The sequence below is a fragment of the Anomaloglossus baeobatrachus genome, chromosome 6, assembly GCF_048569485.1.
Source record: "Anomaloglossus baeobatrachus isolate aAnoBae1 chromosome 6, aAnoBae1.hap1, whole genome shotgun sequence".
Lineage (NCBI taxonomy): Eukaryota > Metazoa > Chordata > Amphibia > Anura > Aromobatidae > Anomaloglossus > Anomaloglossus baeobatrachus.
The window spans coordinates 111,437,581-111,452,152 of NC_134358.1; the positions used below are offsets into that span (position 1 = coordinate 111,437,581).

Sequence of the window (14,572 nt, forward strand, 5' to 3'; positions counted from 1 at the left end):
CTGTCCCAATAGTAGACCTATGCAGCCAATTTGATTGAATGATGTCCATAATTTATTATTATAATAGACCGCCTCTGTAACAGATTGCCTTTAATGATAACATCCTATACCGCTGCGTTATCGGCTGCTTGTCCAATCAAATGGTGACTGTATATTTATGGTAAATTATATTCAGTGTATTATATCTATATGATGACCTAATTGGGTCTTGCAGCCCATTTTTGATTTGACGGTGATTGGTTTCCTCGGCGGTGATCTTGATGTTATTAATTCATACCGGCAGGTTGTGACAATTATGGGTTTGGAGCCCCATAATCACTATTGTGCCTAATTTGGGTCTTTTTGGTCATCTGGTTGGGTTTGTGGAATATAAATGGCATATTATCATATTGAATTATTGCATATTTCCATAAATCCTGCTGGTTATATTTATTGATCTGTGATTTGTGACTCCATCCTTTACCTATTATATCACATGGCAAATATTTGATATATGTTACCTTGTCAATATGGTCACTGCATGTGGCAGTTTTTTCCTCTTTATCTATATACCACAATTATGACTTACCATAATCAGGAATGTGTCCGGATACTTATGATGTTTTTATGGTGTTTTTACTTTCACTTGATCAATAAAATTTTGCACACTTATTGGACTGTTTGATCGCTTTTTTTCCTTTTGCCTTCCCTCTGTGATTAGCAGCTTCTGTCTATGGAAAGTGCACTGAAAGCCTTGTGTGGGCGGGGGCAGCTCCCAGGACTCTGCTGCATGTTAAAGATCATATATTTTACTGTTTCAGAATGGCTGCAGCCAGTAATCTAAGTGATACATCGTTAGATTCAAGATCTCTTTGCCTACATCATGCTGCTGTCAGTTGAGGTAGCAAAAACCTGCTGACAGATTCCTTTTAAGCCCATAGTTAAATAAAATTGGCCTGGAAAATCCCTTAAAAGGACACCTGTACCAGACCCTTATTATGTCTGTTTCCAACAGCATCTCTGACTTCTCTCACTGACTCTGAAATCTTAGATTTGCTTGATCAACCATAAATTTTCATGAATGCGGGACTGTTGCAGAGATTTTAGGCACTGAAGTTCTGGCAAACCACTGTAAGCAGTTGTCCTTTTTAGCTTTTTACAATGTTGTATTTGAGATTTAGTTGTAAAAATCTCAGAGTGGCACTGAAATACATCACCCTATACTCCTGAGGTCTGGAGCCTCCACTGAGGTTGAATATTTTTGGTTAGCTTTCCTCTTTAACGTTAACAAGTAGAAAACCCCTTTAATGACAAACTTGTACAGTGCTGCACCTAAGCTTACTGCATCTACAATGTTAGACTCTCCATATATCTAATTACAGCGATGTTTTACTATAGGCCTCCCCGGAATATGGCCAGGGAATGAATCCAATCAGTCGTTTGGCTCAAATCCAGCAAGCTAAAAAGGAGAAGGAACCTGAGTACGTACTGCTGTCAGAAAGAGGAATTCAGCGCAGAAGAGAATTCATTATGCAGGTAATGTATCAAATTTACCTCTCTTTATGCCTTTTCACTTGTGAACATTATTGCTCCAATATAGAATTAAGACTGTGATATTACACGGTCTGCTGGTTCTGTTCTCTATTATTCAGTATAATAAGTCATTTAGTCATCATGACTGGTGTATGGTACATGGCAAGAGCACTTATTGTCAAGTAAGCCACCTATAAATGTGGTTAGTGGAGAAAAGTCCATGTTTTACCACCTGTCCTAACAATAAAATCCCATGTGTTGGAGAAATGACCGAGCTGTCTTCATCCTGTCCTTTTCCGAAATTTAGAAACCACTGCGAACAGAAGAAAGCACCCCCCCATAGTCTGTCAGTCTCCCAGATTTAGGATCAGGTTGTAAAACAGATATGTTTTAATTCCTTTCTGATATTTTGCTTTTTTGACTCATAAATACAAGGGAAGGGGAAAACAATGAGAATGTGGCGCCCCTGAGGCTACTGTCGCCACAGAGGTACTGCACCTCAGTCAGAGGTGTGGTGCACCATGCTGGGTAAGAAAGAGGCCATCTATCGGTTCACACACCTAAAACCTGTAGACACCCAATTATTAGCTCAGACGTTAGATCAGGGCCGGGGCAGGTCCCCTTAATGCTTAGCGACCATTAGTCTGGTTATGGCATTTAAGCCCCGTCTCTAGAACCATCCAGGGGGTGGAGCTTAGTAGGTGAGCTGTCTGAGGTAATAATGCCGGAGCTAAGTTTTGAAAATTGGCATTGACCGAGTCATTCAGTCATAGGGAGGGAGGAGACCGACTAGGGGTGAGGGCCCCAGGGGTCCTGCTCAACTCTGAGGAGATGGAAGATAGAATCCCAGTGACTTAGGGGAACTGTGTCAGACACCCCTATAGTCGCATTTCACAGACAGTAGCTCAAAGTGAAGGGATTGGTCGCAAAAGGGGTCACGGTCCCTAGGCTAGGACAATACTTCAGGACTTCCTAGTAACACCGGAGGCCAGGGTGGCTGTACGCACCTTTGGGCCACAAGCAGCACACGAATTTGCTGGAAGGGGGTACAGAGGACCAGGGAGCCAGGCAGGCAGAAATCCCTTTGAAGGTCCCCAGAGGGAACCAGGCAGGCAGAAGTCCCATTGCTGGTCCGCGGTCCCTGGCTCAGGGCACTGTGTGTGGCGGCGCAGGACAGGAGGGTGAAAGTCAGCGCTGAGAGTCGGCCAGGAAAGGCAAACGAAAGGAGAGCCGGTACTGACCTCTGACTTATTTGGGATCGGTGGTTGCCCATCACTGAGGATCCCAGCATACCATGATGGACTAAAAAAGCTGTTAACTGAGAATTGGTACTGTGAGTAAAAGACTGTTATTGCAAAGCCACGGTGTCTTCTCCATTCCTCCTGCGTCACAGCCTGCCCTCATAGACCTTTCATGTAATCAATGGTTATCTCAGGGCCTCACTCCAGCTGTGGGGCGTAAAACACCTCACCTGTGCCCTCATCACCTGCCCCAGGAAACCCACAGCGCAGCGGCGGCTCACATAGCCGCAAAACCACAGGTGGTGTCATGAACTTTAAAAACCTCTAAAAATACAACTCCCATCATCATTCCCCTTAAGTTATAAGACACCGCCAGGGTCATGGAGCCAGAACCCACCACCACTGACATCCCCGGACTAGTCTAGCCCAGTTCCGAGTATCCCCCCCGGCCCTGGAGGGGGCATGTCAAGAACGATTTTTAATATACTCTTTTGCGCCATTTTACTTGCTGTATCAAACAAGATGGGATTGAATGTGTTCATTTACACGACTGACAAGTGGCTCTGAATGATCACCAATCTGAAAATCTTACCCATTGATAGCACTAGGGAACAAGAAAATTGGTGCCTGGAATATTGAACCTGTTTTTTAGGTCCATGTTTATTGCTGATTCTAAATCTGCCCTTATTTTTCTTCCATCAGCTGTAGTCAGTTACGTGAGGTATACTCTCTGTATATGTATACGACCCATTGAACACTAGGACTGATGTCTAAACGTTATTATTTTGGTAGTCTTGGTTTATTAAAACAAATATTCATACTTGTAGATTTCTTTTATTCATGAAGAATTTACATCACAGAATAAGAATTAACTATGCATAAAAAGTTGTCATTGAGAAACTGTTCATTTACTGAAATGCTTCGTAAAAGCAGCGGTTTAAAGATTTCTTGTAGTGAGTTGAACCAAAATAGACCAGCAGTAATCTGCCATCATGTGGATATCTCAGTGTCCTCGGCATCTTTCTTCTATAGTTCTTAAATCTTGGTGGCATTGTTAACTGCTCTTCACTTAAGGTCCAGTCACACTAAGCAACTTACCAGCGATCCCAACAACGATAGGGATCGCTGGTAAGTTGCTAGGAGGTTGCTGGTGAGATGTCACACTGCGACGCTCCAGCGATCCCACCGGCAACCTGACCTGGCAGGGATCGCTGGAGCGTCGCTACACAAGTTGCTGGTGAGCTCACCAGCAACCAGTGACCAGCCCCCAGCGCCGCATGGAAGATGCTGCGCTTGGTAACTAAGGTAAATATCGGGTAACCAACCCGATATTTACCTTGGTTACCAGCGCACGGAGCTACACGTGCAGAGAACAGGGAGCAGCGCACACTGAGCGCTGGCTCCCTGCTCTCCTAGTTACAGCACACATCGGGTTAATTACCCGATGTGTGCTGCAGCTAAATGTGCACAGAGCAGGGAGCAGCGCACAATGCTTAGCGCTGGCTCCCTGCTCTCCTAGTTACAGCACACATGGGGTTAATTAACCCGATGTGTCCTGCAGCTACATGTGCACAGAGCAGGAGCCGGCAGCACAGGCAGTGAGAGCGGCTGAGGCTGGTATCAAAGGTAAATATCGGGTAACCAAGGACAGGGCTTCTTGGTTACCCGATGTTTACATTGGTTACCAGCCTCCGCAGAAGCCGGCTCCTGCTGCCTGCACATTTAGTTGTTGCTGTCTCGCTGTCACACACAGCGATCTGTGCTTCACAGCAGGACAGCAACAACTAAAAAATGGCCCAGGACATTCAGCAACAACCAACGACCTCACAGCAGGGGCCAGGTTGTTGCTGGATGTCACACACAGCAACATCGCTAGCAACGTCACAAAAGTTGTTCGTTAGCAGCGATGTTGCTAGCGATGTTGCTTAGTGTGCCGGGGCCTTTACGTCACCAAGGTTTTCTTGGAAGCAATCCATGCGGCTGTGAAGATAATGCCCCTTGATACTCATTGTACAGCCAAGGCAACGGAAAGTAGATGGTATTCTTTCTACTAGTTAAGTGTAATTATCGGATTTATAGTTCCCAAGAAAATTATTTACAGTCATAGTGAAAGAAGACCATGCATCTGTCTCAGTGTCATTCAATGAATCTTTGAAATGTGGATCTTTCATGAGTCCTCTGATTTGAGATCTGTCAAAAAAATACCTACCTTCGGCTATGTGCGCATTGGGAAATGAAATTTCCTTGCGTAAATTCCGCAGGCTCACAAAGATGTTATCACCTGCGGAAAAAATCCGCACCAAATTCCGCACCAAAATCCGCATGCGGATTGTCGCGTTTTGTTGCGGATTTGGTGCGGTTTTTCCGCAAGCTGTTCCCTGCTTGATTTTTACATTAGATTAGGGAAAACCCGCAGCTACCTGCGGAAAAGAAGTGACATGCACTTGTTTTTGCTGCGGGATTTCCGCAGCAAAACATGCAGCTGTCAAATTCTGCCCAGTGCGCACAGGATTTTTTTTCTCCATAAGATTTGCTGGTGATTCACTGCAGAGATGTTATGAACATTTTCTGCAGTGAAACATGCAGCAAATCCGCGGAAAATCCGCGGCAAAATCCGGTAAGTGCGCACATAGCCTTCAGCTTCTACATAGTGAGCGCTGGAAGTTTTCTGCAGATATGGTCAAAGCATCTTCCCTCTTTGTTTAGAGCCTTTGCAAACTGCTTCATTAAACCTAATTTGATGTACAGTGGTGGTAAAATGAACTTATTTCTGTCATCCAATGTTTCTGCAATTACATTCTTTTCTCCTACTACCATGTGTTCTCTCTGAGGCCACGGTTTTCTCATCCAGTGCTCATTTTTATTTGCTATCCTAGAGACTGATAAAACAGGGATACTTAGTGTTCCACCGTGGTGTCCCATGAGAATATTCACCATCTTTAAATCCACAGATTGGCCACTGGTTATCGTGGTATGAGATTCTGTAGGAACAGAGTAATTGTATTTTGCTCTTCAGTCATCTTAGTTTAGTGAGCTATTGGGATTAATCCATATTGTGTCCATTGTGTAGAAGCACACAATTTAGGCTTTGCTTAGAACGTTCTATGAAAAAGCTGCCATAGAAAAGGTTGCTCCAATCATATTCTATATAATATAGTATAACAGGGAGAAAAGATGAATTACTTCCCTGAGAAGCAGGAATCCAGGCCTGCCAGGCCTCAACCCGTTTCTCCTCTCCCTTCAGAGGTTCATCAGGAGGCTAAGGGGAGACGGCAGCAGGTAAGCCATGGATTGTTATTGAACAGGACCCGCTGCCGTCTCCCCTTAGCCTCCTGATGAATCTCTGAAGGGAGAGGAGAAACGCGTTGAGGCCTGGCAGGCCTGGATTCCTGCTTCTCAGGGAAGTAATTCATCTTTTCTCCCTGTTATACTATATTATATAGAATATGATTGGAGCAACCTTTTCTATTTTGCAGTAATTTGCAGGGGTGTCTGTATCCCATTTTTCTTTCAGCTCCTAGGGTATAATGGTGAGATTATCTGAGCCCCTTGTGATAGGACTCTAGGTGACTGTAATATACTTTTGGGGTATACCACCCTGTAACATATGTGGTTGTAAATAACTCTTATGGATCACTACCTTGCATAAAGATAATTTATTAGGAATAGAAGTCTATACGTCTTGTACAGTGCTAGTATCATGAATAGGAATTCCTGGTTATAGATCAGTAAATTGATACCTTCTTCATCTAAGGAAAACAATACAGGGAGGAGTATTACCATTTGGGAACTCATATATTGTACTGTGCAAGCACCACTATAGGGCTTTCAATCCCATCCCTATATCCAGGTCAGGGAGAGGGAGAGCCGACGGGGAAGGGGGCGCCCGGTAACTTATGGTGTCATACCCTCCGTTGTTAGGTAGGGATACACTACCCTTATAGGGCTATGTTAGTTTCCCTTTCCTAAAGTGAGTGTGTATCTAAAACTCCTTGGTTAGTGATCCATTCTCATTGATCCATTCGTGATCGTGAACGTGATCCATTCTCATTTATATGTTTGTGTGTCTGTTTGTGGGTACATTTTAATGAATATTAATAAAAATTGCACATTTTAAAATAATAATAATTGTATTCATTTATATAGCGCTATTAATTCCACAGCGCTTTACATACATTGGCAATACTGTCCCCATTGGGGCTCACAATCTAGAGTCCCTATCTGTATGTTTTTGGAGTGTGGGAGGAAACCGGAGAACCCGGAGGAAACCCACGCAAACACGGGGAGAACATACAAACTCTTTGCAGATGGTGTCCTTGGTGGGATTTGAACTCAGGACCCCAGCGCTGCAAGACTGCAGTGCTAACCACTGAGCCACCGTGCCGCCCAAATAGGGTTGAGATTACATGTTAGTCCCTTTTTGAGCACTCTACCCATCTATTTAACTCTGTTAGTTATTTGACTAATCCCTCAATACTTATTTAAATGCGCAATGTATTTAATAAGTATTTGACTATTTGTCACATACCTCACAGACTGTGTTTGATTCCATAATTTAATACCCCTGTTGAGGAAATAAAATCTTAAGGCTATGTGCCCACGGGGACATTGTCCTGCGGATATATCCGCAAGACATTCCGCAGTTGCTCTCAGAAATCCGCAACAGAACTTTCTCTGTTTCAATGCTGCCGATGCACAGCAGAATGTCGTGCGGATATGGTGCGGGCATTCTGCATTGAGGATACAGTACCATGGCTTCGGCACTGCATCCTCAATGCAGAACAAGTGCTGCAGTGATCGGGGTGCTCATACTTACCTCCATTATGCAGCACCTCGCTTTCCGGCGGCCGAGTCACTGTCAGGCAGCGTCTGGTTCACTGTCCTGGAGGTGGGCGGGCCTGAACTAGCTCCGGCTGTCACATGACCGGAGCTCGTGCAGGCGCCGCCCACCTCTTCCTTCCTGTACCTGGCTGGATCCACCGCGCTCCTGTACACCGGACGGAGAAGTGACTCGGGTCTCTATCAAGGCAGGTAAGTATATGGGACCCTGCGGAGAAATCCGCAACAATAATTGACATGCTGCAGATTTTTCCGCACGAAAATCCGCACGATTTCCGCTGCGGAAAAATCCGCAGCGTGGCCACAGCATTTCCCAAATGCCTTAGAAATGGCTCGGGAGTAGCTGTGCTGCAGATTTCTGGAAAATCCGCGGCAAAATCCGCGCATTTTCCGCAGCGTGGGCACATAGCCTTAATTCTTGTGAGAGCAAGTGTTTATTATCTCAAAAAGTAGAACTGCTACAAAAAAAATATATGACATTCTATTTTAGAGGACTGAAAAAACTAAAATCAAGCCTAAGGCTATGTGCGCACGTTGCGTTCTCTGCAGTGCGGAAAAGAACGCACCCTCTGGCAGACTGGACACTGCGTTTATAAAATAAAATGCATCCACAGCACATGCATTTTGGATGCTTTTTCCATGCGTTTTGCATGCGTTTTGGATGCATTTTTGACAGTGCTTCCCCCCGGCAATTCAGCTCTGCTACATGCCGGCTGACAGCCAACACAGACAGAGTCGCGCGATGAGAATGAACTCGGGTGAACTGCACCCAACTTCATTGTCATACCATGTCTCTGTCTGTGTGTGGCGTCCCGATTATCATCTTCACCGCACATATCCCGACATTACCGCCGACATCCCCGCACACATCCCGACATTACCGCCGACATCCCCGCACACATCCCGACATTACCGCCGACATCCCCGCACACATGCCGACATTACCGCCGACATCCCCGCACACATCCCGACATCCCCTCAGCACACATCCCGACATTACCGTCGACATCCCCGCACACATCCCGACATTCCCGCACACATCCCGATATTACCACCGACATCCCCGCACACATCCCGACATTCCCGCACACATCCCAACATTACCACCGACATCCGAGCACACATCCCGACTTTCCCGCACACATCCCGACATTACCGCCGACATCCCCGCACACATCCCGATATTACCGCCGACATCTCCGCACACGTCCCGACATCCCCGCACACATCCCGACATTACCACCGACATCCCCGCACACATCCCGACATTACCGCCGATATCCCCGCACACATCCCGACATTACCGCCGACATCCCCGCACACATCCCGACATTACCGCCGACATCCCCGCACACATCCCGACATCCCCGCACACATCCCGACACTACAGCCCTCATCATCACCGCACACACACACCAGCATTACCTCAGTGACGTCCCCGCTGACAGCGCAATTCACTTCAGTTGCTGCGTGAAGCTCACAGGAGCGGTGTTCTACGGCCGCTCCTGTCAGCTTCATGTAGCAGAGCTGGATGCGTCACGGGACCTCTGGATTACGCTGGACCTGGAGGGGTATTTGGGGATTTTAATAAAGTGGTGAAAGAGGGTGTTTTTTTTGTCTTTTATTCCAAATAAAGGATTTTTTCGGGTGTATGTGTTTATTTACTTTCACATGCAGGTTAATTATGGAAGGTATCTCGGGGAGACGCCTGTCATGATTAACCTAGGACTTAGTGGCAGCTATGGGCCACTGCCATTAACCCCTTATTACCCCGATTGCCACCGCACCAGGGCAATTCGGAATGAGCCGGGTAAAGTCCCGGGACTGTCGCATGTAATGGATGCGGCAATTCCGGGCGGCTCCTGGCTGATATTGTTAGGCTGGGGGGCTCCCCATAACGTGGTGCTCCCCATCCTGAGAATACCAGCCTTCAGCTGTGTGGCTTTATCTTGGCTGGTATCAAAATTAGGGGGGACCGCACGTCGTTTTTTTTTTAATTATTTATTTATTTTACTGCACGATATAGACCCGCCCACCTGCGGCTATGATTGGTTGCAGTAAGACAGCTGTCACTCAGCGTGGGGGCGTGTCTTACTGCAACCAATCATAGGCGCCAGTGGGCGGGGAAAGCAGGGAATACGAGATTGAATAATGAGCAGCCAGCATTTTCAAAAGAGGAAAAGCCGCCGGAGCAGTGTGAACGCCGAGCAGTGCTGCGCCGGTGATCGGGGATCAGTGAGTATGAGAGAGGGGGAGAGACTGACCGACGGACAGAGAGAGGGACAGACAGAGCGACCAACTGACAGAGAAAGAGACCGACCGACCGACAGACAGAGGGAGATTCACCGACATACACAGACAGAAATTGACCGACATTGACAGAGACTGAAAAGACCTGCGTTTTGCTTGTCAAAAAAGCATGTGGAACGCAACAAAAATGCAGTCCAAGTGCATTTTGGTTGTGTTCTGACCCACATCATTGATTTCAATGGGTGGAGAACGCAGCTACAAGGCACAAAAGTGACATGCTGCTTTTTTTTCCGCAGTGATTTTGGGCATCCAAAAGGCTGCGTTTACAAACGCAACGTGTGCATTGATTTTTCGGCTTTCTCATAGACTTTGCTGGGGAAGCTGAACGCATGCAGTTACGCTGCAGTTCATAACGCAGCGTTTCCGCAGAAAAAAACGTAACGTTCGCACATAGCCTAATACCTGTGGCGCAAAAAAAGATTTTCACTTGTTCCCCATTGTAATTGTCTAATATCCCATTTACATAGACAGACTGAAGTAAATGATGTGCACTGAGCGCTTTGTAATAGATTGCTCAGTGCGTATGGGCTGCCATGGTTCTCGGTAGTGAGCGGACGACTAACCGCCGAGAACGATCATTTTTGCTCTGCATAAAACTCGTTCATCTGGCGATCGTCAGCATATTCACACCACAGATTATCATGAACACGTACTCTTGAGAATGCTGGATCACGATAATCTCTGTGTAAATGCAATTTAAGAGAAGAGAGTTAAGGCCGCTTTACACACTGTGATATCGGTACCGATATCGCCAGCGTGCGTACCCGCCCCCATCGGTTGTGCGACACGGGCCAATCGCTGCCCGTGTCGCACAACATTGCCCGGTCCCGTCACACGGACTTACCTTACCTGCGACGTCGCTGTGACCGGCGAATCGCCTCCTTTCTAAGGGGGCGGTTCGTTCAGCGTCACAGCGACGTCACAGCAGCGTCACTAAACCGCCGCCCAATAGAAGCGGAGGGGCGGAGATGAGCGGGACATAACAGCCCGCTCACCTCCTTCCTTCCGCATTGCGGGCGGGAGGCAGGTAAGGAGAGGTTCCTCGTTCCTGCGGTGTCACACGGAGCGATGTGTGCTGCCGCAGGAACGAGGAACAACTTCGTTACTGCTGCAGTAACGATATTCGAGAATGGACCCCCATGTCACCGATGAGCGATTTTGCACGTTTTTGCGACGATGCAAAATCGCTCATAGGTGTCACACGCAACGACATCGCTAAAGCGACCAGATGTGCGTCACAAATTCCGTGACCCCAACGAGATCGCTTGAGCGATGTCGTAGTGTGTAAAGCCCGCTTTAGAGTTATTCACATGTTTAAAAAAAATGGGTGTTGTTTGATTGTACTAGTAAAAAAACAAGCACTTTTGCAATTTACGGTTTATTACAATGTATGGCCGGTATTAAAATGTTGAAGGGAAGCCTTGTTTCCCAAAATGCATTTTAAATGCCGTTATAAGAACCAGATTAGCATTGTACCTGTTACTTAGAACAGTGGCTGAAAAAGTAAATTTTAATTGATATGTAAATAAGGAGGCTTATTTGCAAGTGAAAGAGTTTGGTGCAATGTTATGACTTCTCATTGAGTGTTAGGGACTCTTCCTCTACTGCTGATTGACAGTGCTCACATCCCAGTGTGAGTCCAGCCTGAATGCTGCTGTCCTCTCCTTTCTTGCGAGTGGGGTGGGAAGTGAGCACTTTCAGTCAGAAGTGAAGGAATGCCCAAAATATGCAAATGAGGAGACACAACAGTGCACCAAACTCTTAGTCCCGCCAATGGTGCACCGAACCTCATTTATGTATGAATTCAAAATTATTTTCTCAGGCACTGTACCAGTAAAAGGAAATTCAGCTTCACAAACTTGTCCTATCCTTTATTCATTAAAGTGAACCTGACGGGTGCAATATGCACCCAGAACCACGAGCAGTTCTGGGTGCATATTGCTAATCCCTGCCTAACAGTCCCTGTATATACTAGCATAGATAAAGAGATCTTTAGAAAAAGTATTTCTAAAGATCTTTTACCGCATGGTAATGAGCGAAGGCCCTAGTCCCCTGGGCGTTAATACCCCTGCCAGTCGCCCCTCATTAGCATGCTTGTACGCCCCTGTAGGTGTGCTATCATGCTAATGAATACGCAGCATCACAGGATGATCTCACTCACCTCTCCGCCGCCATCACCGCCAAACGCTGGATTTCGATTTCGGCTCAGTGCGCATGACCCCGGAGTTTGGGTCATGCGCACTATGAAGCCGGGTGTACACGTCCTGGTTTCAAACTGAAGTAGTGCGCATGACCGAAATTACGGGGTCATGCGCACTGAGTCAAAATCCAGCATCTGGCGGCAGAGAGATGAGTGAGATAATCCTGTGACGCTGCGTATTCATTAGCATGATAGCACACCCACAGGGGCATACTAACATGCTAATGAGGGTGACTGGCCAGGCAAATAACGCCCAGGGGGCTAGTGCCCTCGCTCATTAGCATACGGTAAAAGATCTTTAGAAATACTTTTTCTAAAGATCTCTTTATGTATGCTAGTACATATAGGGAAGTAGGGAAGGTTAGGCAGGGATTAGCAATATGTACTCAACTGCTCATGCTTCTGGGTGCATATTGGACCTGACAGGTTCACTTTAAAAGTCTTCTAATAACAGCATTCTCCAACAATCAGTTAATTATCCATGCGTTTTGGATGTTGCAGCATTGTAAAGTCTTTTTGATGAGTAAAAAGCTGTGGAGAAGAAGCGCAATAGGGTTTTACCCCAATAACACACGGGGTAGAGACAGGGAGCAGTACTACTCACCAAGTGAAGTTGTGAAAGTCACAACTACTATGCAGGCATGGAAAGTTTTGATCAAGGCAGCAGCAACCCAGACTGCAGATAACAGAGGACAATAGAGGAAAATAGTTTTTTTTTGAGCCGCGCCAATGATCACTTCTCAGTTATTCAGATTAATGGATCTTTATTTTGCACAGGTCTGTGCAAAATAAAGATCCATTAATCTGAATACCTGAGAAGTGATCATTGGCGCGGCTCCAAAAAAACCTATTTTCCTCTATTGTTCTTTGTAAAGTCTTTTTAAAATACATTATGGGGTGTCGGGGACTCCCTTTTACACTTTTCATCCATACGCAGTATACTGGTTGTAGGATTCCAGCCATATATGCTGCCGTATGAAATGCTGCTGTGTTTCAGTGAAGATCAAAAAGGTCCGTGGAGCCTAGTCTCAACACAGAAACCAGCCAGATATCCCTCCGGGAAGGGCCCAGCCAAGGGGTGACTCTTTTTAGGAGACCACCATAACCACCATATTAAGTGGCCCTTTTAGTCAATATCCAACTTTTTGACAAGTTTAAAGATATGACAAGGGAAATACCAAGGCCAGGTATCCATCCACAGACAGCTGTTTCGGGGTATTGCCCCTCATCAGTGTGGAGTAGGATTCTGGCTGGGTCTGAGCAATGCCTAGTAGACCAACAAAACAAAATAAAACAATCACTGATCTCGGGGAGACCAGCCAGAGAAAACACTGCCGGCAGCCAGCGAGGGCGCTCAAGACAGTGAAATCCTAGGTACATTGCCCCCTGTGTTTCAGTGAAGAACATACTTAAAAAGCTTCTGGGGACCGATCCGCACCTGAGACTAAGACAGGCGTGTCCTCTCCCTGCCCACTCCATTTGAATGACTGGTCTCTCTTTGGTATATAGAAGAAATCTGTGAGTAAGTGGCAGCAGGAGGGTGTACCGCCCCCGAGAACCTCAGGGCACTACAGGGAACTGCATCCTCTTGGGGATGCAGGACCTACCCCCTGGGACCTGGAGTACCAGTGCCGATTCCACCAACACACATCTAAATCCTAGTTCTCCTCTCCACACTGGGCATAGAGGGTTAACCATGTAAGGGGATGGCCGCCATTGGAACGAGTCCCTGGGTATAGCCAGCCTGGTGGGAGGGGTTAGTCAGTCAGTCGAGTGGAAGGGAGAAGGAAGCACACAGGAGAGGTGTGCACACGTGCCTGAGCTGGGTCCGTGTAACTGTGACCCCGGGGGCACAGGAGAGAGGTTGCCAGGACGGGTACCGAGATATCGCTGGGACCAGAGCATGAACTGGGCACAGGGCCCTAGGTCAAATGTCAAGTTTCAAACGGTTTGATAAATACCAGGACGGTGAGGACACCTTCATGGACTTCATCGAACCAAATAATCCGGGGGCATCAGCAGTAAACTAGGATCAGGGTTCAGACACTTACTTCCCCGCAGGGTCCGCTCTGCCCGCCGTTCGGAGAAGGAGACTGTACCGCAAAAGGGACAGTCGGGGTTCCCAATTGCTCCATGCTACGAGGACTCAATCTACAGAGAGTGCCAGGGACAGATCAACCTGGGTCACTACTTTGGCACTGGTCCTCCTGGGACCTGAACCAGCAATCCCTGGATCCACAGTGAGTAGAGACTGTTAAATACAACTTGGTTTGGTCTCCATTATTGCCCCACTACATCTCCCAGGTACAGCCCTACCTGCGGAGGGCCTACCATCACAGCTGTCACTACCACCATCCCTGGGAGTACCCACATTGAGCAGCGGCGGTTCCCCATCCTTAACTGCAACCCGCAGGTGGCGTCACATGACAAAAACTCTTTTCTCCCCTGCAAATACACCCAATTAACAAAA

At 46.8% G+C, this 14,572-nt stretch overlaps 1 protein-coding gene across 5 annotated transcripts in view; it reads left to right on the forward strand.

Moving 5' to 3' along the window:
• Positions 1 to 14,572, forward strand: part of STAU2 (staufen double-stranded RNA binding protein 2) — a 403,856-nt gene that overhangs the window by 201,041 nt on the left and 188,243 nt on the right. For all 5 annotated transcript variants that reach the window (XM_075353165.1, XM_075353168.1, XM_075353167.1 and 2 more), the window contains one exon: positions 1,378 to 1,515. In XM_075353165.1, coding sequence (XP_075209280.1) covers positions 1,378 to 1,515 — 138 coding nt within the window. The remainder of the gene's footprint in view (positions 1 to 1,377; positions 1,516 to 14,572) is intronic.